Raw genomic sequence first — 24,959 nt, forward strand, 5'->3', positions numbered from 1 at the left:
AGTCCTTCACACCCACCTTTGTTTCACGAAATGACTGAAACAGAACCATTTCCATTGACCTTCTAGGCTACAGAGAAAGTAGGTTGTATCAACAGTAGCACCAATTTAAAGGTACATAGCAAAGTCTGCAGTGTAGACATATTAGTCCTAGGTTTCCCACCTGGCATCTTCAGGGCACAAGAAAAGAAACTCACTTCAAGTGTGCAATTGAGGCTTTGTAAGTAGAGCAGGTTGTTTTAGAGTTACCGGAGAAAACAACATTGTGGTAAAAAATAAAATAAAAATCAAGACATTCCCATCAATAGAACTAAATGCTATCTACATCGCAATACATTTTGGTCAGCATCAACTGGGAACCTGAAGGATGGAATATTAATATATAGAAATGATGTGATGTTTTTAACACCATTAAATTACATGGACACAGGACATGTAATAAATAATTTTTATATAGTGAGTAAGGAAATAAACAGTAACATTTTTAGTATATATATTTTTGCATAAAAATCATGACAAACTAAACTAACCGTTTCGACTAAACAATCAGAAGCACAAAAATAATATTGCCTTTCTTCGGAATGATTTGCTTTGACCTTGAGGTTCATTTGCTTGGCCCAATACCAATGAATCCCTCTATTTACTGAAAACCTGGCATCCATGCAAGTTAAAACCCTGATGCAACCCTTTGGACCATAGTACATTTATTTATACATAGTAGTTTATGTGACCATCGGTTTCAACTGGGGATCAGGGAGTAGGGTGGGGAGAAATTTAATTCAGTTCACATTCAAAGGAGAACCTGCCTAATTCATACTGTCAGAAACAACAAAATAACCGAAACAGCCATCCCTCGATATTCCCACTTGTCCAAATTTTGCAATGCTGTTCTCCAATCAAGTATTGTGCAGAGAAATGTATGTCTAAAAATGCATGAATCAGTCAAAACAACATACCAAAATATTTGTTGTGCAAAGAACAGAAAACTGCATATAAAAATATATGCATTAGGAGAAATTCACACTGGTATGCTACTGAATTTCCATGAAGATTTTTTTAAAAATAAATAACTCACAAACTAAAACAAAAACAAAAACAAACCACTAGCATCCTTTGGGATATCTGTGTCCTAAACTAACTTAAGCTGTTCTCCATAACGTCCCCTACCCCATATCTGCATCCTGACAGCAAGCTTTCTAGGATAAACCAGCAGAGTTGGAAAACCTGATCAACAGAGTTCTAAAGTGCCAATTCCTTATCTAATACTGCAACACGAGGATGAATTCCTAAGTATGGCAGTGACAGATATAGTGGTACGTTGGTTCTCAAACGCCTTGGTTCCCAAATGCCAAAACCCCCGAAGTGTTCTAGTTTTCAGATGTTTTCCGGAAGCCGAACATCCAATGCGGCTGTTGGCTATTGTTTACAGGGCACCGGCACCAATCAGAAGCTGCGCCTTGGTTTTCGAACATTTCAGAAGTCAAACAGACTTCCAGAACAAATTAAGTTTGGCACTTTTGTTTTTGCTATTTATTTTGAGTTTTTGTTTTTGAGGCTTTTTTGGTTAATTTGTTTTTGTGACTGTGTGGAACCCAGTTCAGCTACTGATTGATTGATCGTGTGACTGCGGAAATGGATAAAAGCCCCCCCCCATCCAAACAATGACTATCATCAGTACAGGTAAGGGGGGGATAATTTTTATTTTTATAATCTACAATGCTGTTTTATTTATTTTATTTTATAGTACAGTACATTGATTATTGCTTTCATTTTATGATCAATGGTCTCATTAGATGGTAAAATTCATGTTAAATTGCTCTTTTAGGGGTTGCTTTTTAAAGTCTGGAACACATTAATCTGTTGTGCATTACTTTCTATGGGAAAGCGCGCCTTGGTTTTTGCAACGTTTGGGTTTTGGAACAGACTTCTGGAATGGATTAAGTTTGAGAACCAAGGTACCACTGTACAGCATTGATGATTGTCTTGTTAAGAGACCATGATCATTTAATTCCAAACCAGTTTACTTGGAACTAAGTCCCACTGAATTCAACAGTTTACTTCCAAATACTCATGCTTAGAATTGCAAGCTTGGTGAACTTTCTCCTGAGAGTGCCTAACAAAAAATGCCAGTATTGCTTTGCATTTTTAGGTAAACTATACTTATTTAGAAATTATGTGCATGAAGTGACCTTCTGAAACATGAAAATGCTATTAAATAATAACATGCTGCAAATACATTATTAGTTGAGATTCTAATTATGACAGACTCTACCAGTAACAATGTAACAACTGTCAATTAGCTATGGTCTAGCTATCTTTCATGGGAACATGGAGAGGTCAACTTCTAATGCTTTAATCCTTTTCTCATGTACCTGAAAAATACGCTTGGCAACACGGCTAAGGCATTGTGCTAGGATGGTTTCAGAATCAAATCAAGAAGCGTGACCATGTTGTTTCTTTTGCTACTTTAATTGCATTCCCTAGACGTTTAAATTTAGGCTTCCCAATTGCGCATCGTTTTAATTGGTTCTGTTAAGCTTTTCTGGTCGCATCATCTCAGATTATCAGTATTTTTGCTATACGTTAAATGTGCACATTGAAGCAATTCTAGTAATTTACCCAGCACCTAGTAGTTTTAAAACTTAATGCATTTTATGCACTTGAGTCGTGCATCTGGCTTATGTTCAGGACAACTTGGATTTGAGCAATGCTGTCAAGATGCAACTAGAATTTTGACCTCAACATGTTTTGAACTGACACAGCATAGGGTTTCTGAAGCTGCCATAGCTTAATACACACGTGGCTAGCCTTTGGAACTCGAGATGGGCTGGGCTCCAAATCTCATCATCCCTGAGGCTGTGCTGGCTACAGATAATAGTTCTGGTCTGACCAACACAACAAGGAGGCCCACCTGTTCCCCACTCCTGATTTAGTGCAATGAAGGGTTATGAAGGACTTTAATTCAAGGTGCTCTATTGGCAAGAGCCACAGGGTGGGCACTGTGACGCTATGTATGCTTTTTACTATTAGTTTAAACCTACCATTTAGTTACCAGAGAGGTAGTTAACCTGTGGCCCTCCATAGGTTGCCTGGAGTCCAACTCCCATCAGCTCCGATAGGTAAGATGGGAGTTGTAGTCCAACAATATCCTGAGAGCCACAGGTTGGTGTACACCCTTGGTGTAACGGAATGATCTCTTGCCATGTCAGCTGATCATGTCCAGCAATTAGCTGCCATTCATTCTCTGCTCTGCATTCTTTATTCTCTTAGCCTAGCCATCCGATTATGCTGCCACTAAATTGCTTTTGTTTCACCCTGTAAGCTTAATTCACTCCAATGCACTGCAGAGAGCATTTAGGTAGGGTGACAACAGTCACTGCGACACTGAAGCTGTATTTACACAGCTACACTACACCGATCAATATATGGGATGCATGAAGTCAGTAAACATTCACTTAGAAACAAACTGCCGTTCGTTAAATAAATCAACTGAAACCATTAAGGATGTTTCTTTCAGACGGCATTATGTTTAAGCGATTGCTGCAACCTAAACCTTTTGAAATCAAATGAGTATTTTGGTCATCAGGAATAAGTGACTTCAGGTATCATCCATTCTTTTAAACTAAGCAATGTTTTCTAATCCCGAATCTTCCTTGCGCTGGAATGCGTATTAGGTATCAACATGTTCAAAGCCACATTGAGTAACCTGGAGAGCCTCATACAGGTATATGGTCAGAGAACTGGGAAGCGAGGAGTTCACCTTACGGACAAGTGTTCGGGCAACCCACATGAAAGCCCGATACACTAACAAGAAACAGATAGTGCATAGTTTTAAAATGCTTCTTCGATACAAGTCAGCACATCCAAAATAAAATTTGTAGGCTTATAAACTTACACTACTTGTTGCACTGGGAGCTGTGCTGTTTACATGTTGCAGATGTACACTAAGTCAACACACACCACAATTCCCTCATTACGTAAATCATATTTAGAACAGCACAACACACATGTAACTGACTGTAAATTAACATAACATTATATGTAATAAAACTGTAATTTACTCATCATATCGAAAAATTGCAAAGCACGGTTCCTGATGGCAATAACGTATCATATTACTATTAACTTATGTGTTCCTGTGGACTACTTTTGGCTGAAAAAACCTACTGAAAAATCTCCTGGAAACCTTGTTGCTGAAGAAGCCCAATGGGCGAAACAAGGGTGTATCCTGAGAACTGGTCTATCATCAGCTGCTTGTTGTTACTAAGTAGTTCCGTTTGTTACATTCTCAAGACACAGGGTGATGCAGAAGGAAGTTTTGTTTGTTGCACTTTTAAGACATAAAGGGACCCCTGACCGTTAGGTCCAATCACGGATGACTCTGGGGTTGCAGCGCTCATCTCGCTTTACTTGTTGAGGGAGCTGGCGTACAGCTTCCAAGTCACGTGACCAGCATGACAAAACCGCTTCTGGAGAGCCAGAGCAGCCCACGGAAATGCCGTTTACCTTCCCGCTCTCCCTATTTATCTACTTGCACTTGACGTGCTTTCGAACTGCTAGGTTGGCAGGAGCAGGGACCACGCAACAGGAACTCACCCCGTCGCAGGGATTCGAACCACCGACCTTCTGATCGGCAAGCTGACAATGCAGAAGGAAGATATCAGTATGAAATGGCATTGCCAACAGGAACTGTACGTTGTAATCGTTGGACTTGACCATCCTTGGACTTTACAATAATACATATAGAAGGTTAATAGTAATATGATATGTTATTGCCATCAGGAACTGTGCTTGGCAATTTTTTGATATGACGATTACAGTTTTATTACATGTTATGTTAATTTACAGTCAGTTACGTGTGTGTTGTGGTGTTCTGCAGATGTACACTAGGCAACTGCAAGCATCGTATTTTTCCCATGTACTGTACTGTTTTGGGGGACTCAAAATTAAGAAAATGGGGGAAGATTGTCAAGAGTTGTAGAGTTGTTGAGCTTTTGCGGGGGAGGATTGCCCAGAGTTGTTGAGCTTTTTGAGGGGGAGGGGGTTGCCAAAAAACGCTCACCCAACTCAACAATGAAAAACAATTGAAAGCAACACAAGAGCCACCAATCGCCCGCCCAATTGACGCAGGGGCAGCCAATTGTTAAGAGTCCTTGACACTCCCCCAGAAATCAATCGCCCAATAGCTGCTGACAATCTCCTGCTTGCAGCTGCAACCAATCCCCCCTGTGATAAGACAACCCCAAATTTTTAACCTAATTTATTAATAAAAAATCCTCGTTTCATTCACAGAAAAATACGGCAAGCACCTCCAATGTGTTCTTGTATGCAATCTATGCATTTAACCACTTCAAAAATAATGGTGCACTGCATGTATATGCAAGTGAATTCTTCACTGATAATAATTGAAGCTGCCTTATATCTAACGAGGAACTACTATGGGGGTTTTACAGAAAGCTTTGAATTCCATGGGTGACTAGCTTGTCCAACAAACACCAAAGCATGCCTTAGATTAACTAAAATCTGTAAGCACATAATACTGAAACACAAAATTTGTATCTGTGCCTTGCCTATGGCATCCTAGCCAAAAGATAACGCCTCTCATCAACACCACCCCTGCATCTAGTACAAAATCAAAGTTACATGATTGTCATAGCTTCAATCTGGACATTAAAAAATTTATCTTCCAGTATGAACTTTAGAAATTACTGGCCCTAAAGACAATGACAGCAAGGAGCCTTCCGACACAAAGCATGGATTTAGCTGTAACAGTTTACAGGTCAAGTGTTTGGCTTCAGCTGCAATCAAGGATGGTCCCCGATGCTTCTTTGGTCCAGAAAAAAGTACATACACAGCTAATTGCACTATAGTCCATCAGCCTCCACCTGGTTTTTACGTTGCCTTAGAGAGCTTTGCTCCACTTTGTCAAATGCATGGTGATCAGAGTCATTTTCAGTCTCAGATCCTTCAACTGCAGAGTCCTCTGAAGAGTTTCCTTGAGACTCATCTTCCTCCTCTTCTCCATCAGACAAACCTTTTTCTGCAACTGGTTCTTCGGCTATGTGCTCTACTGTCTCCTGCTGCTCCTCTGTTTTATCATCACTGCAGTCCACCAAGTCTGTTGGCAGGAAGAATTGAGAGAGAAAAAACTGATATACATTACGTTAAAGTTGCTGTTAAACTTAAAATCTTCAACAGCCTCCATCTGGTGGCTCTCCTATATTCTGTCATTCTTCTTATGCTTGCTGTGAAGAAGCAGACCACACGTGCCATGGGATTACATGTTAACTGCATCACCTTGCAACTTGGCATTACCTAAAAGGGCCAGACCACTACCCTCCTAATATCTCTCCCACACGCAGATACACATTCACACGCTCAATGCAAGTTATTCATCCTCCTTTGCGAGTGGAAATGCTTTAAGTTTCCGATTTTGCCTGTTCCTCTTCTACCAGCCATCCAGTATTTCCCGCCATTTGAAAATAAGGCTGCAGTCTTCAGCAAACCTATTTGGTAATACAATTCCTTTGGTATCATTCTTTATGGATCACAGTTGGCATTACAATAATGTCTTTCTTTAATGCAGACTATTAATGTGCCACAGATCATTGCCCAAGCAAACTATTTACCTTCAACTCCACTTAATTTTTAGAAATGCACACACTTCTTCATACTTGGTTAGGAAGAAGCATTACACATTTCCAGTGTCACCAGCCCAATAGCTGCTCTCATGCTGCTTACAGTACTTGAAAAAACATCACACCCATCTATTTCCAATTTGGAAAAGGACTCATCTCTTCACAGGCCCAATATCACTTGCTTAATATAATTAACTGGCAATCCACAATTCAAGTACTATTCAAACTTTCATATAAAAAACTGGCCGTGTCAGCTCCTTTAACACTTTTATACAGAAATCTGATAACATGTCTAGTTTCAAACCACTTTACAGGAACAGCTGAAAACATTACATTTTAAGTTATCTACCTTTCATTAATGATGCAGTTTGCCTCGCAAAATTGTACACTGAGCTTAGTTTTTTTTTATTACATACTTACCAGAATATTCCACTTCGGACTTAGGTGGGAAAATGCAGTCTATAAGTAAAACCAGTATCTGAAGGAAAGGGGAAAGTATTACAAAGGCAATCCACAAGCTCTCCAACCAGAACCGGGTTTCTTCACATTTGAATGCTATTCTTTAAGTTGTTGGGGTTTTACCATTCACCTGTATCTCAGCGCTACATATCCACATAAGTGCAATGGCTGTGTTTTTAGCTCACTTGTAATTTTATTTTATTCAGCTGCTGGGGAAAACCATGAACACAATTGACAATTATGCACATTATACTGTGCTGTTGCTTGTCCTTATGAGCATGACATTTTCAACTGCATACAGATTGGCATGCTCTGTTTGAACAAGCTTCCATCAAATTGCCAGTGTTACAAGAATGAGCCATGATGAGCCTTAGGCTCAAATGCCCTCCACCCTTTTGCATGCAACGGGAGGCGATCTAAAGCGTTCCCCTTAAATTGTTCCCTTCTTTGCTGGGTTTTAACATCTCCAGGTGCATCAGCAAAAATTAGATTCCAACCAAGCTTAGCCAAATCCCCACATATTAAAAATGCAAAAGATCTACTAATTTTAGCCTTCATGCACCTTACTTCTGCAGCAGCAGAAGAACATTAACATTTGTGAAAGCATTTTATGGTATCCTCTAGAGAGGAAAAGTGGGGTTTTTACAGGAATGAAGCAACATAACATTAAATCAGGTACGTATGACAAGGACCACAGGAAATAAGGAGAAATGATTCATAGTAAGTGGAATGACTTATTCTAATGTGCAACTCACAAATCAATTCCTGCAGACTACTCACACAGTTGAGAACCCGGAGGAGTTCAGGGGTCTAAATTGTGTAGAAAAAGTTTCCACAGGCAGAGTAGGCTGTCTCCTTCCAACTTCGCCCTCAACCTCATGGAAGATGGCAGGCAAAGGTAAAGTAAAAAGGTAAAGGACCCCAGGATGGTTAGGTCTAGCCCAGGCTTCCTCAACCTCAGCCCTCCAGATGTTTTTGGCCTACAACTCCCATGATCCCTAGCTAGAAGGACCAGTGGTCAGGGATGATGGGAATTGTAGTCTCAAAACATCTGGAGGGCCGAGGTTGAAGAAGCCTGGTCTAGCCAAAGGTGACTATGGGGTTGTGGCGCTCGTCTCGCTTTCAGGCCGAGGGAGCCAGCGTTTGCCCATTGACAGCTTTCCGGGTCATGTGGCCAGCATGACTAAACCGCTTCTGGTGCAACGGGACACCGTGATGGAAACCAGAGCGCATGGAAATGCCGTTTACCTTCCCGCTGCAGTGGTACCTATTTATCTACTTTCAATGGCATGCTTTCGAACTGCTAGGTTGGCAGGAGCTGGGACAGAGCAACGGGAACTCACCCCATTGCGGGGATTCGAACCGCTGAGCTTCTGATCGGCAAGCCCAAGAGGTTCAGTGGTCTAGACCACAGCGCCACCCACGTCCCTGATAAGATGGCAGGCAGAGCAATGCAGAGAATATGGCCCTCAGTGTGTTTGTCCCTTGCTCGTGTGTAGCATTTAGAGCAGGGGTCCCCAGAATTACCCGCCTTTGGGCCGGTGGCCGCCGCGCCGATCGCACGGTGGGCCAGAGGGCGGGGGAGTGTGCGCGCAGTGGGCCGGAGGGTGGGGGAGTGCGCGCCAGTGCGCATGCGCAAACCCATTTACTGGCGCGGTGGCGCGCTTCCAGGCCGGAAAAATCGCCGAAAATTGTTTGTGCGCATGCGTATGGGCCTCCCCCGACCCAGAAGTGCACCGGAAATGACCTCTTCTGGGTCGGGAGAGGCCCATACGCATGCGCAGAAACGATTTTCGGCGATTTTTTTCAGATCTGGAAGCGCGCCGTCGCGCAGCGCGCCGCAAGAGCGGGTGGCAGGGGTCGTCGCGGGCCGGATTGGGAGGCCAATTGGACTGCAGCTGTCCCGCAGGCCGTAGTCTGGGGACCCCTGATTTAAGAGGCAAGCATCTGACTGGCATCAAGAGCAAACTGCCCTAGGGAGTTTCTAAGTAGGCATGTGGCAGTACGGTCAATCCTAGTGGGGCACCAATCAGCTCTTCAGCACTGTCAGCTAGCCCTACTCGCCAAGGGACAATGAGGAGTGCACACTCCTTACTGTTCCTTTGCAGCCACATCTTTCGTTGCCCCACCCAATGTCACATATGACTTCAGGTGTGGGACAGATCGGCCTGGCTTAGGGGAAATGGCCTCATGGGCCAAACTGACCCCCGCTGTACCCAACTTGGTCTGCAGGCTGGAGGGTCCCCAATGAACACAGGATTCATTTGTTAGATGTCAATTTAAGGTGTTCTAGCCTGGAGTTTCCCCATTTTGTTTCAGGGACAGCACATGGGAAAAGTGCGTCAAAACTGTCTCAAGCCTGTATCTGTGCTTGTTCTTCTGGCATTTCTTGTGACATGGAATCAGCCTCTCTCTTACTCCCCTAATGAACTGAGGATCTTTTCTTCCTCTCTAGTAAAGTGTCAGTATTCTAGACCTCATGTATCTTCCACAATTCTTATTAGAATGGTAGGACGGAAGGTGAACCTTAACACTGAAAAATCACAAATGGCTAAGCCCACTACAAACTTCCAGGGTGATGTGACTGCTTTAGAGATGCTATATTATCTACAGTAAAGACTGTTTACAATTCTGTTTAATAATATATATATATATAAATCTTACCAAGCCCAGGATTAGACCAATCAATAAAGTGGCCAATATGAAGACTGCATAAGAACCCCAAATGTGGATTCCAAGAGTGACTGTTAAGTAGTTGTGCATTTGCTATAAAAGGAGACAAACAAACAGCTTAAAATAAAAGTGGAATTTTAGTACCGGACATGACATTCAGAAAAATCAATTGATCATCTTTAATACAAATTGGGACTCAGATTATATGCAAATCTATTCTTTTTTCTTCTGGGTCTTCAGTCTTTGTCTCCCTAACTAGGCTTTTTGATATTTTTAAGTAATCCCTGAGGACCTCATCCCCCCCTTCAAAAAATCATCATTAACAATTAATATCAATCAATATCAAGCTGCCCATCTCCATCCTAAGAAACGATCTGAAGTAGCAATTCATGTGGTTATAGAACACATTTGTAGAATTCCACATTCCCTCTAACTTAAAGCAGATTAAATGGTCAAAAATGCTATCTCACAGACACCAGGAAACAGAATAGTATCAATACAGCTGATGTTGGTATTCATCATCTCACTCAATATACAAATGTGCAGCTTATAGATAAAATGCTTCCTTACACCTCACCTGTTGTACTATGGTCCAACCGTTCAACACCAACTGGAAAACAAGCTGATCTAAACCCTGATTTTGCATGCAAGCGCTATCACAGTTACAATTTGCCAGAAAATTAATCTGACCGTAGGCAGGCCAGAATGATGTCATGATAGATTTCTCTGGATGACCACCACCTCAGAAAGCAGTGACAAGCTCTGCACTTATTATAATTATAATTTCATGCCATGCAATTTTGCCTGCAGGACTATCTAAAAATGTCACATGGTTTACATTCCACAGATAAGAATATAAACCATACATATTTATTGATATTTCCCATATTACGTTTTGGACAGATGGCAAGACTTCTTTCACAAGAACAGCTATCACAAGCAAGTCATCTGAACAAGCTTTTCTGTTTGCCGGGGGGGGGGGGAATTATGACCATGTTTTCCGTTACAACTTTAATAGTACAAAGAATTCAAAATTTAAACTCCAGGAGGCAGGAGGCAGTAGAAGACAGGAGTGCCTGGCGTGCTCTGGTTCATGAAATAGTCAGACACGACTAAACAACAACAGCAACATGCAGCAAAACACGCATTGTGTGTAGAAGTACAGTTAGCAGGTCTAGCAAAACCATGCAGTCCCAGGACGGTTCACATTAGCAGACAACCTGTGTGAAACCTACTTGTGTAACAAGACTTCCCTTGATTCTCCCAAATCTGTGGAGGGGTTACAAGGGCAGGGCTAGAAGGAGAGGACAGGAGAGGAAAGGAATTTTTTTTCGACTCGTGGATTGATATAACTGGCTATCACCCACATTTTTAACTTACCGTATTTTTCCGTGTATAGCACGCCCCCATGTATAAGACGCCCCCTATTTTTGGAGACTCAAAATTTAAAAAAAATGGGGGAGATTGCCCCGTGTATAAGACTACCCCCCCCTTTCTAAACAATTTTTTAAATTTAAATAAACCCATACACGGAAAAGTATGGTAAATAATAAACCCTAAGCTACTCTATCTAGAGGGACAGCTGCTGTGTTACTGGTAATTTGCATGGTTTGTTTTCTATTTTTTGCATCATTGTCATCAACAACAACATCAACACCCCAGTCTTCCTTTCTCAGAGTGCAACATGATAAAATAAAATACAGCAATAATATTTTTTTAAAAATATAGCAACTCAACTAACAGCTAAAACAGCAAAAGATAAACAACAGTCTCTGCAGTAAACTCTTGTCTACATTATCTACCAAGAGGCTGGAAAAACAGGCATGCCTTTCATTGCCACCTAAAACCTAACTATGTCAGAACTAGCCACATCTCCCCGTGATTGTTTCTTACAGCACTGTTAGCCTCCCTGGGAACATAAAACTTACACTGAAGGTCACGATATAAATTATGAAAATAAATAAATGCCGTTTGGTAAAAAAATAAAGCCAGCTACAAACTAGTTAATGTCACTGCACACTGTAATTATCAGAGTGGAAGTGGTACTTGTGTTTTGTGTTTTGTTTTTAAAAAGCCTCTTGCAGCATATTCTGCTGACTAGAATTTAAGCATGCAATATGGTAAATAAGAGTCCTTTCCAAGGGTTTGCTTCTGATAGCCTCATAAATTTCCCATTTCAACAGCTACTGTTCAATTACTAGAGTACAGAAGTTCTGAGATGATAACCCATCTGAGATGATAACCCATCTCAGTTTTGAAATTTACTGTATAGCTGAAATAAAGTAAATTAGCCAACACCGTATGAACTGAGTTCTGAAAAGTACAAAGGCTTCTCCATGGGATACAGAGCTAACCTCACATTTCATTAGCATTAAGTATGGGGTTATATACCATTAGGTTCATTACAATGCCATTGGCAAGCTTCTTAAGATATAGAATTAATTGGGGAACATTCACTCACCCTGATCCATGCCGATAAATGGAAGAGTCCTGCCATTCCATGCATCCTAATAAAGAATAACCATCTGGTTTTACCATTGTCAATGGATAAAGCACGACAAATTAAGTATTCTTGCATGTTCTATGTCACATATTGAATAATTTCACATCCTTGATCTGCACTAATCTTCGACCACCTACACCATAATTTAACAGTGTAGTAGGGGATAATGAAATAAATTATGTGTTTTGATCATTATAAGAGATAGGCAATGTGCTCTGAAGACTAGAACAAGTCATTTGACTGTATGTAATAGTTCACAGATCACTGCAGAAGATTCTTACCTTCCTATGACAGTTTCTGCGTGTAAAACTTTAATTTGAAAAACCAAATGAATAAATTTATTAAAAATAATATTAATACACTTAGTTGCTACAAGCATGTGGCGAACAGCAAGTGAACGTTCCAATCACTCATTCCATGACATCTAGAACAATTACCTCTTTTCTGATGTCACAAGTGCAGCAGATTCCCTACCAGTGAGTGGTAGCCAATGATATGGGCTGGGAAAAGGCACACCACAGAAAGTTATCCTAAATGTTAAGAATAATTAAAGCTATTTTTCAACTCCCCTCACCCCCACAAAAATAGATAAAGATCCAATTTCAAGAAGACAATATATTGTAACACAATTACATAATAGATGAGGGGGACTTCCATCCAGCCACAGGTTCTACAGCTTCCCATTTTCTCTCCAGGATATAGGCTTCTAAATCCTCCAGCGTCCTCAAGCCACGGTATCTTCGAAACACTCCATCCTTTGCACTGAAAACAAAAACAGGTAATAGTATAATTATGGCGCCGGACCTAAAACCACAACACACAGCAGGAACTATTGTACCCCACTTCCACACATGGAAATGAATCTCACTGCAGTCAATTAAAGGCAAACAACCACACCCTGGGGCCCCCTCTCATTGCCTACGTAAACCAACAAATGTACAGAAGAGTACCTACCGAAATGATGCTGACATAAAATCCTCACACGTAGACCAAGTTGGAAAAACGGGGGGGGGGGAAGGGGGGGAAATAGTGTGCAGGTTTATCACCCACTCTCTCCCCCTACCTCTGGATATCATATTTTCTTACATTGAAAGTAACCAAAAGACTGTATCTGATCAAAAGAAGAGACACTGCATGTTCTTTTGTAGTTCAACTTAAGTTGACAGAATATGCACAACTTGCAGACTTAACAGAATAAGAAGATTGGGAAACGTTTATTGAATGTATGGAAAATAAATGTGTGCATCTGAAAACACTGGCAGCATTAAGATAAGATCAACAGGGTAAATAATTTTTGATGGATGTAATAACGGAAAACCAGTTGGTGTAGTTTTTTGTAAAATAGGCAGGGATATAAGATATGCAAAATGAGCCATAGAAAGAGAAGAGGGGAAGTCTTTGATATCTTAAGGATGTAAAACGTTTATCTGAAACTGTATAACAGAAAATTTTAATAAAAATCATATTTAGGAAGAATCATTTGTGGTCCCCCTTCCTCACTGTAGCACAGTGAATTCAGTGTTGTCTCATCTTCACTTGGTTACTTTGCTTAAAGAGATTGCTGTTTCATCTGTGCCAGGAACTGCAGAGAGAACAGTGCACCTTTGAACCTGAAAAACCTTTAATTCCAACACACCCAGATCCTCAGCTATACTTCCACCAAGGAAAGATAGTTGTTAAATTCTCTAGAACAGTGTTTCCCAACCAGTGTGCCTCCAGATGTTTTGGGACTACAACTCCCATCATTCCTGACCACTGGTCTTGCTAGCTAGGGATGATGGGAGTTGTAGTCCCAAAACATCTGGAGGCACACTGGTAGGGAAACACTGCTCTAGAACACCAACAGTTACAGAGCGGTATATGGCCCACGTTTTTCCATTACTTCTGAATTGTTCTGCTTATTCTCACAACATCCCAACCCCCCAAAATCGACACAGACAGATACTGTCTTCCAATAGCAAACAGTTGTCATTTTCAGACAAATGAAATGATACTTACTGGTAAATAGTGGGGAGTGTCGTAACAAAAAAACGACCGCTTACGCCTAAGGAAGTAAAAAAAGTATTTTGAGTAGTTTCCCCAAGGACATTATTTTGCTTTCCTAAACACAGTCGTATAACAAACCAAATTAATACTGTCACTTTACGCTGTGTATGAAACTGGTCCCCAAAACTAGTTGTCCATTTCGGTTTCCCGCCTGCTGGTGATTGAGCATAACTAAAAATCTACTGTTTAGTAGTCGTACCTCGGAAGTTGAACAGAATCCGTTCCGGAAGTCCGTTTGACTTCCAAAGCACGGCTTCTGATTGGCTGCAGGAAGCTCCTGCAGCCAATTGGGAGCCCCGTCAGAGGTTCGGCTTCCAAAAGAACATTAAAAAAACCAGAACGCTCACTTCCAGTTTTCGGTTGTTCAGGAGCCAGAACAATCGACTCCCAAGACATTCGGGAGCCGAGGTTTGACTGTAGCTATGACAATCCTGTATCGTAAGTGTCTAGTGTTTTACCAATTTTTTGTGCTGTAAGCCGCCCAGAGTGGTTGGGGAAACCCTGCCAGATGGGCAGGGTATAAATAATAATAATAATAATAATAATAATAATAATAATAATAATAATAATAATACCAGTAGTACTGACAGCTACCAACAACTCCTCCGGCACTATTGTAGCCACACCTTCTCCCAGCTGCTTTCGTCTACAATGAAGGATTTTAACCATGATACATTTTACAGCAGCCTGTGGCCCAAAAAATGCTAGGCCAGTAAAGAGACTCCTTCCAGAGAACAAGCAGTGTGGGAGCAAATGGTGGAACCAATGTTCATTTTGTTGTCAGGAACACTGATTACGTAACTAAGTAACTTTTCAGCTGTAGTGAAACTTAAGCTGCAATCGTATATGCATGCTTAAAGGCAAGGAAGTCCCACTGTACTCAATGGGGCTCGCTTCTGAGTAGACGCACAAAGGATTGCGCCGTTAAGTTCACAATCTGGCAGCAAGGATGTGGTAAATTAAGTATGTCTATATTTACAGGAGCAGAGTGCTGCTTAGGTTCAGGGTGGGTTTAATTTAAATCAAATGAATTTAAATCACGATTTAAATCATTTTCTTTACAGAAAGACTCATTCTTGCTAGTATAATCTTAATACAACCAGATGAAGGTTTCATGGAAAATTTTCAGAGTAGTTTTACAAATTTGGTTATACTATTAGAAATACATTGACAGATAATAATGAAATTATTGTGAGGCTTAATAAGTTAACTGTTTATATTTGGACAACTTTTCTGCTGTACTTTATTAGAAGGAGAAAAATAATCATTTCCTTAATAACAATTTAAACAATTTATTTAACTAAAACAATAACATTATAGCACATGTACCCATGTTTGTTAACTGATGTGGTTAATTTTTTAAAAAAAATATAACTAGACTGAGTTTTAGCACACATAAAAAACTTAAAACAAATCCTTATTTCCTGATGAATAGCCTTTAGACTATAATGCAACTTAAATAGAAAACTATCTTTAGAAAGATTTTCCCCCCAAAAGCATTTTATTTTAAAAATCCAATTTAAATTAAAAAATCTGATTTGATTTTTTTAAAAAAATAAATCATTGCTTTTTATCCACCCTGATTAGGTTAGAGTCAATCAGCATATGATAGATTTGTATGGGCCGACTTAAAGCAGGCCACACATTGCTATTAAACTGAGCGGCAGCAATTGCCTTCCAAAAGAACGCAGGAACTACAGCTGCAGCTACTGCACACCTGGCTTTAGCTCTACAACAAACGGAACAACAAATCTCATAAACAAAGGGAACAAAAAACTAATAGCCGTTAGTGACATGCAGTGGTGGAATGCCTGAAAATGTTAATCACCATCATCCAGGGAAGAGCAACAAGTGAAGTTGGAGCATGAATAACCAACCACTGAATTAAATGCAAAGATGTTATCAGTATGTGTTTTTGTGAGTTACCTGCAGCGGCATGTATGATTAAGGAAAAGACACACACACCAAGCAAGAACTTTTGCTAATCAAAAACTCTTTTAGTTTCTTCTCTTGAAATTCATACTGATATTTTTGCCCAAGCCCCAAAAACCTCGCTTACAATTAGGTGACAACGCCTGCTCTTCAGATTCAATTATTTCCTCATTTTAATGGATAATTTTTTAGATGTCCTCCAGCAAAACCCTGAACATCCTCTAGTTAGCATACATAAAAGCACTGCTAACTTTAAGTGAGCAGATGAGCAGTAGCACAACTCAGGTCAAGGGTAGAAAATTAACATATAGAGGTTCCCAGACCTCTTGCCATCTGGGGCAAACTGAATGCATCAAAGAACACCATGTACCAGCTCGTCCAGCCAAACGCTCAAGTTAACTTGTAGTTAAGTTATCATATTCCCACAATAGCAGCAATGTTCCAGTACAGACTTAAAATATGCCTAGTTAACAATGCATGCCGTAGTACAGAGTTGGGGACCTGGCTGCTTCCCCCAACCGCAGTTGGACAGTTGGGATGGGGGCCTGCCCACCTGTCAATCATCTGACACTGCTTTGATGCCAGATGACCAGTTTGTCCTTTGCAATATGGCTGCAAAAGAAAACCCAACTCAAGAAAGGCTTGAAGTTGCAGCCTATCAACTCATCGCTGGTGAATTTCAGCTTGCGAAAGTTCTCCGTGCATCAATTGCCACTGCAGATTCAAGAGTGCACTTTAAGGTTCATGACTGTATATTTGCAGCTGCAGCTCTATCTGCCCCAGTAAAATTTGTCAACGCCTAAATAATATCGAGCGTCCAAACAACTTGGTCACAATAAGGAAATTTTGCCCATGGTATAACCATTTCCCATCCCCCCACTCTGATTCTCTGGCACCCTATCTGTATAACCTAGCAATTCCAAAATGTAGACACGCTTTTACACTCGCAAGACTGAATGTATTGCCCTCGGCTGTAATTGAGGGATGATTCCAACAGATTCCACACGAAAAACGCTTATGTCCCTGCGGAGATGGCAGTACCGAATCAGTGGCACATGCCCTCCTGGCGTACACTCTTTACAAAGACCTGAGGAAAGAGATTATCACCACTCTTTTATTGTCCATTCCGGGTCACCCAACCACTGTCACAGTGTCTTTTCTCCTGGCAGATCAAGAGGAGCAGATGACAGAAAAGATTGCAAGGTTTTTAGCTGGGGCAATCAGAATATGGTCCACTATTTGACAGCTGATTCAGGACCCTAAACTGTGTTTTATATAATCAACTTATTTTGTTCGCAATGTTCTTTTGTTGCTATGGCCGATGGCTGACGCAAATAAAGTTTCATTCATTCATTCTATCTGCCCCACGTATGACAAAAAAAGCAGCTGTGGTTTGGGGGAAATGCCCTCCCAGGCCAAATGGGAACCCATGTCTGCAGCCAGAGGTTTTCCACACCTGCTGTAGAAGTAACGTCTAGAATTTGGCAAGAAATGCTGGATTTTCAGTTCCATAAATTAACAATGCATGGCGATAAGGAATACCCTATTGAAAACAAGCATGTAAATATATTTGTATTAAAGTTCCCCACTAAAAAGAAAATTTTGGCTTACCTGGTTCTTGAGTGACATCCACCTTGCCCACACTGAGTTCATGGTCTTTGCTGTTTTCTGCAAAAGCCTCCCATGCCGATTCCATCTCCTGACAAGCGGGACACCAAGGGGCATAGCTAAGGAAAGTGACAACATGAGTTAAATGATTGCACACATTTCCATATCTGGAGAGTTTGCAATGTATCGCCAATGTGAAATTCCCTGAGGAATATCAGTCACAGGCAGAGAACAATTTAGGTACGTCCAATGTGTGTGCTACATTACACCAAACTCAGAAGTGACCCGAAAACATCACAAAAAAGCCACAAAACGAGGTGGAATTGGGTGTTTCAAACATATGCGATCTCACTTAAATGCACAGTGCTTCGGAACATAACCCCTGCATAAATTGGGAGTTGCCTGCATATTTCTGCCACATTACTCAAGACTAGATTATTGTCATGTTTGCTGCCTTTAAAAGTAGTCCTGAAACTTCCACCTGGCACAAAATGCTTCCACCAGAAGCAAGAAAGCAAGCAACTCCAGTCTTGTATCACCTGCATGGATTGCCCATTTGTTTCCTGGCCTGTTTCAAAGCCCTGGTGTTTGCCTTTAATGGCTTTAGACCAGGCCACCTCAGAAATATTCCCATATGAACCTGGCTGGCTGCTCAGCTGTGGTGTCCATTCATATAAGACTGGCACAAAGGGGGGGCAATGTGTGACCCTCCAGGTGTTGCTAGACCAGATCTCCCGTCATCACTGACCATTGGCCAGGCTGGGGCTGATGGGAATTGAGTCTAACAACATCCAGAGGTTCCCCAGCCTGAAAAATGAGATCCAGCAGGCAGACACAAGAACAGGGCTATCTCATTGGTGGCAGCAAGACTGCGAATCTCCCTCTTGATGAATATTGCCAGAATATACACTTGGAGCCCTATTTGCCCATATTCAGACTGTTAGCAGCTACCTCTCACATATCAAAAGCTTACTATTGGATTGTTTTAAACTAAGTTGCTGTATTCTAATTGTTTCCATTATGGCTGAATCTAGTGTACATAACAGAATGATAGTTAAAATTCTTGTTTTGGTGTATTTTTATATTTTCATGTAAGCCACTTTGTCTTCACAGAAGAAAGGTATATGGTAAGCAATCTACACAAGCTAAACAAAACAAACAGAAACATAACTTTCTCTGCCTGCATCCTCTACACACATTCCCCATGCAGTTCTTGGAATTTCCAGAAAATAAAGGATGGGAAATTTATTTCTAGGTCATTGTATCGGCATCCAAGACAATTGACTATTTCTAGTCCTAGACACCATGATGACCCAGAGCCCAGGCTCTCTTCCAGACCCAAAATGTCAACACTTATTTCAGATGTTGTTGTTGTTGTTGTTGTTGTTGTTGTTGTTGTTGTTGTGTTTCTATTGATTTATTGGTTTGTTTGTTGCTTGTATAGGATATTTTGTTTTTCAATGTTTGATGTTTATATAGCATGTATCTGGGGCCAAGTGGGCTGCTGGGTGAAATGAGCACAACCAAGTCCTCATATGCTCAGTAATGTGCAGCTGGATAATACATGGTGGGCTGCTGGTGGGGTAAGCTGAAACAAGACCTGGGAAATAAATGCATGAGAGAGCATGCATGCTCTCAGCTATACATTGCCAGAATATACATCAGTGGCATCCACATACACACCTGCAATGTGCTTTGCTGCAGATGTACATGCTGTGTGCTCTAGCAAGGAGGGTTTCCACTTTGAAACAAATTATTGAGAAAGTATATGAGTGAGTGAGAACACGCGCTTATGAATTGCTCCAGTCTCGCCTGGATTGACCTTCAACCATAGTTACCATTGTGTATCAACAGCAGCAACACTGACTGGTAGGAGTACCATTGTGGGAGGCAAGCTGAACTGGCAAATTCATGTCTTTTAGACTGTAACCCTGAATGCTGATACTGTCTTTGTTATTGATCTTTGAGAAACCTTTTGGCCAAAGAGCATGGCAAAGATTCCTTTGAATGAAAAAGAATTTGAGAATAAATTGTGTGCTCCCAATTTTAACCTTTCAACTTAAGCATATTAATGTCGCCCTGCTGCACCAAATGCCTCACCATTTTGCAATTCTTTAAATTAGTTGAATTAGACATTTCCCACCTCCAAACTCTTCTTCTTCTTCTTCTTCTTCAGTGTATATCCTACCAAAATTGCTAACATCTGAAGCGCCCTACCCATGCAGAAAGTGTCAGGATAATATGCTGCTGGACAGAGGCCAATGTTAACGTCCCCTTAAGGCCAACTACTGTTATAATATAATAAAATAAATAATTAAAGAACATGCCTGTCAATATCCTCTTTGTGCACAAAGTAAACTAACATGAGTTCCAGTTTACCAAAGGATTTACTGCTATTTAATAGCAGCATTTGTGTGGCACGCACTTTCTAGGAACTGTCCATCTAGGAATAAAGACAAATTTAGAGGACAACTGCAGCAAACTTTGGATTCCAAACTACAGCCACTTTCAGTGCCTTAAAAACTGTTATACAAAAATATAACTCTGGGCAGTCTAACTACATTCAGTTCATATATCCTGATCCAAGCAGGAACACCACAAAGGGGCCACACCTTCTCTATACTGCACTCATAAAACACATTTCTTCAGATGTGGTTGTCATTTCTTTGCTAGAAAACAGCTAAGTTCTTGAACGTGTGGCTTCTCACACAATATTTTTTGCTTTTAAACTGTAGTGGATCCCTCTCTTGAATTGCTATTATTCAATTTATCTTTATATTCAAAAAAATCAACTGGAGCTGTAAGCAGATTGACAGTCTTCCAGTTTCTGACAAGTGGATTTACAACACTTCAGCAGTTTCCATACAAATTAGATTCCATCCTATGAAGGCCCAAAACGTGCAAAAGGAAGCTGTGCTCGAGTTACCAGCTGCCATGTTAACAAACACCCTCTAAAAATGTGTATGCAAATGGTTCAGCTGAAACATTTTTTAAGCTGTCTACTGCTCTCTTTAAAAAAAAAGTTATCTATGCCTACATGACCTAACCTAAGACAGCCTTCTCTGTCCTAGTCAGATGTATGCAATGACCAGTTATGGCACAGATCTTTTAAAGCAGCAATCTCTGCCATAAATTCAGAAAGTGGCCATTTGCAGATCCGCCTTTCTTCCTCCGTCTAACCTCTAATCTGCAATACAGAGATATAGTTATTTACTTTACAAAGTTGGCACAATGACTACAGAAACTCTGCATACAGTTACACCCTAAATGCAAAGGGGGGGAAAAGAGAGAATGTGGAGACCAATGCTTTCTACTCACAGTAGCAGAGGCAGAATATGCCTTTGAATACTCATGACTGGGGAGCATATTGGGGGGGGGGGAGAGTGCCGTTTCCTTCATGTCCAGGGGTTTCCCATAAGCAGCTGGGTGTCACAGTGGGAAACAGGGATGCTAGGTTAGCTGGACCTTTGGCCCGACCCATCTGGTTTAGGAACACCTCGGTTTATGAATTTTCGGTTCATTTCCGCCGCGAACCCATCTGGAACGGATTAATTCATTTTCCATTACTTTCAATGGGAAAGTTCGCTTCATTTTATGAACGCTTCAGTTTATGAACAGACTTCCGGAACCAATTACACCCATGCTTCAGTTTATGAACGCGTCAGTTTAAGTACTCCGCGGACCCGTCTGGAACGGATTAATCCACTTTCCATTACTTTCAATGAGAAAGTTCACTTCAGTTTATGAACGCTTCAGTTTATGAACAGACTTCCGGAACAATTGTGTTCATAAACCGAGGTACCACTGTATTAGGTAACTAAGAAGCTATGGGTGGGATTTGACATCCTTATAATTAAAAAAAAAGCCATGGGTGTACACATCTCTGAATGCCATGAAGATTCATAGGCAGGACCGGCCTAATACATTGGGCACCTGAGGTGATCGATCCCCCACAAAAAGAGCACCCTCCCCAACAGGGAAGAAGGAGCAAGTGAAGATTTACATCAGGAACACAGGCAGGATGGTGAGATTGAAATTGGGAACTGCTGTCCCTGTGGATGCTGCTGTCTTGAGGCCATCACCTCACCTGGCCTCCTGAGTGGGCCAGCCCTGAGATGGAAACATAGGTAAGAAACGCAAGCCATCCAACCAGGTGAGAGTGATGTTGCCTGATAATCAGCGACCAGCAAACAGAACAAGACCAACAATGCACCGTAAATAAAACACCCAGAAGGGCAGGTTGTAAGGAACATTTGAGGGAGTTAGCTGTGTTTACCCTGGAAAAGAAGAGTCTGAGGTGAGATAGGATAGCCATCTTCTAATATCTAAACAGCTGTCACATGGAGGATGCAGCCAGTTTGTTTTTTCCTCCTGCCTCAGAGGCTAGGACCCGAACCCATGGCTTCAAGTTACAAGGAGATTACGACTCACCAGGAAGAATTTTCTGACGGTAAATGCTGTTCCAACATTGGAATGGACTCACTTCCAACTCTATAATTCTATAATTCTAAGTTGGACGCCTCTTAGAACCCTAGAATTGTAGAGCTGGAAGGGACATTGAGGAATCATCTATTCCAGTGGATCCCAACATGGGGCACCCAGCCCACAGGGGAGCAATTTGATTTTTAATGGGGGCAATTCGAGAATGAGTTAGACCAAGTTAGGGGCCTTTTAGACTTCCTCCACGTGAATAGTTCACTTTTTGAATAATAAGAATTATATGTCACAGGGAGGGGGGGAATCAGGATTTGAGAGATGCTTAGGTGAGGCATGACCAAATATAAGGTTGGGAATGACTGATCTAGTCCAACCCTCTGCAATGCAAGAATATGCAGCTGTCCCATACAGGGATCAGAACCTGCAACGTTGCCGTTATTAGCACCATGTTATTACTAGCACCATGCTCCAGCCCACTGAGTTATCCAGGTTGACTTGTCGGGACAGATTCCATAGTTTTCTTGTTTTACTCCCCAGCATCAAAACAAGAAAACTAATGAACCTTTGTCCCTCCCCACCCCCACCCCCACCCCCACCCCCAAACCACCTAAAAGGGAATGACCTTAACCGTATTGCAGAAGACAATCAGAGTCTGAATCAACACCAGAAGAAGAGTCTGGTATGGTTTTGAATCGCATGAGGGCCGGCATCTTAAGATCCCTACAAGGCAGGGGAGCGGGCTGGACTAGATGACCTGCTGGGGTTCCTCCCATTTCTCCTGGTATAAATTTAATCAATGCAAAAAATATATGTGCCCAGTGAAGACCAAAGGAGCCAGAGGGAGGGAGCCTCCAACCCACCGACTGCCACCCACCAAGGTCCAGTTTCCTCCATTGAGATCCCGAGCAATTTTGAGATCAGCCTGCTTAGTGGTGTCCCCGCCCCGCCCTTACTGGAAACTTTGGACTACAAATCCCATCAGCCCAGGAGGGCCGCGCTCGCGCAGGGGCCGTCGGGAGTCATAGTCCGAGAGCCCCTGGAGAGCCGTAAGCGACGCCGCGACTCACAATTGGACCATCCACTGGCCCTGCAGCAGGAGGCTCCAGTTGGACCCGCTCAGCTCCCTCAGTGGCCGCTCCGCCGCCCCGGGATCCTGCGAAGCCGAGGCGACGGCGGCGACAGCGGCCGCCAACGCCACCAAGGCCGGAGCTGCTGCCGCCGCCGCTCTCCTTCCCGTCGTCCCGTCCCAGCCAGAGCGGCTGCGGCGAGAACCGAGTGACTGAGGGAGAGCCGCCGCCGCCATCTTGGGAGGAATCAAACAGCCGCCAAAAAAAAACCTCCGTAGAGTTCCGCTTTCCCGTGACGCAGAGACGCAGCCCCCCTTTCGGTTGCCATTGGGCGGCCTCCGCCATGTGCGGGGAAGCGAGTGACGGAAGTGCCTATTCGTGGGACGCGCTTTGAGTGAGGGGGAAAAAACAGTGGCTTGAAGAGCAGCGCGAATCTCCTCTCTCTTTGTGGGGACCAGGTTCCTGCGCAATTAACAGGGAAGATCGAGCCCGGCATGGTTTTTTTTTGCACTGTTGTATTTCGGCTGCGCATGGGTACCGGACGTCTCGGCGTTTACGTGACCTTCGTGGCGCGAAGCGTCATCCGTGCTGTTACCCAATGCTTCTTTTTAATTTGTTTTTATTTGCATTTTCAAGAACAGAGAGCATCTTTAGCCCCCTGTCCCATTTGCAACTTTGTACCAAATACATGGTGTCTACATATGCCATATGACTTCCTTTCCAGCCTTTTCCTGGTTCCTTTTGCTTTTCTGCTAGTCCGCCTAATCCGCATCTTTTCAATAATCCAATTTGTCATCTATTAAAAACTTATCTATTTCAACTCTTCTGGATTTCTTCGAGACCTGCTAAACTATGTGTTTGTCTATATTGGTTGTTAAAATATTCAATAAATGTTATCCATTCCTCCTTGTATATTCCTCCTCATCTCCATTTTCTCTTATCCTCTTCGTCAGACCAGCCAGTTCAGCATATTTCAAACATTTTAAACTGCCTTTCTTCCTTAGCTTAGTGGGTACTAGACTTGTTCTCCACCTTTGTGCCAACAAGGTTCTAGCTGCAGTGGTGCTGTATAGTAATAAACTCTTGTGTGGTTTTTTTCAACCTCCGTCGTCACCATCCCCAAGAGGAAAATCTCAGGTGTTTTTTGGGAGTGTCTATTTAAGTATCTTTAAAAATTCATTATACTGTATATAGTTTCCCGATATTCCTTAATTATTTTACAGAACCACCACATGTGGATAAAAGATCCCTCAATTTTCTTTTATCGTATAACTTGCTGCGAAATTCATATTTATTTTCCTCAACTTTTCCCATAATCGTTACTGTATGCCAGTGGTGTCCAAGCTTTTTTCAAAGAGGGCCAGATTTGATAAAGTGAACATGCGTGAGGGCCGGCCAAAGTTGTTGAGCTTTTTTTTAGGATTGCTCACCACATTTAGGTGAAGAGAACAGTGACTGTGGTCAAACTTCAAAGAAGCATGCTTTCCATTATTATTGGCATCTCCTTTCCTGAGCTGCTTCAACTCCTGAGACTCTACAGCAGCCTTTGTCAACTTCTTGCTCCAGATGATGGAGACTACAATATGTAGCAGCAGCAGC

At 41.9% G+C, this 24,959-nt stretch overlaps 1 protein-coding gene across 1 annotated transcript; it reads right to left on the reverse strand.

Annotated features, from left to right (window-relative positions):
- Positions 1-442: 442 nt before the first annotated feature.
- TMX4 (thioredoxin related transmembrane protein 4) lies at positions 443-23,624 on the reverse strand. The gene is made up of 8 exons (XM_035110623.2): positions 23,361-23,624; positions 17,860-17,975; positions 14,269-14,314; positions 12,904-13,032; positions 12,229-12,274; positions 9,759-9,860; positions 7,056-7,113; positions 443-6,115 (listed from the first exon to the last, which is right to left on the reverse strand). The coding sequence occupies exons 1-8, from the start codon at positions 23,594-23,596 to the stop codon at positions 5,862-5,864; spliced, it is 987 nt and encodes a 328-aa protein (XP_034966514.1). The 5' UTR covers positions 23,597-23,624; the 3' UTR covers positions 443-5,861.
- Between the last annotated feature and the right edge of the window lie 1,335 nt (positions 23,625-24,959).

Source organism: Zootoca vivipara, chromosome 3, assembly GCF_963506605.1.
Source record: "Zootoca vivipara chromosome 3, rZooViv1.1, whole genome shotgun sequence".
Classification (NCBI taxonomy): domain Eukaryota; kingdom Metazoa; phylum Chordata; class Lepidosauria; order Squamata; family Lacertidae; genus Zootoca; species Zootoca vivipara.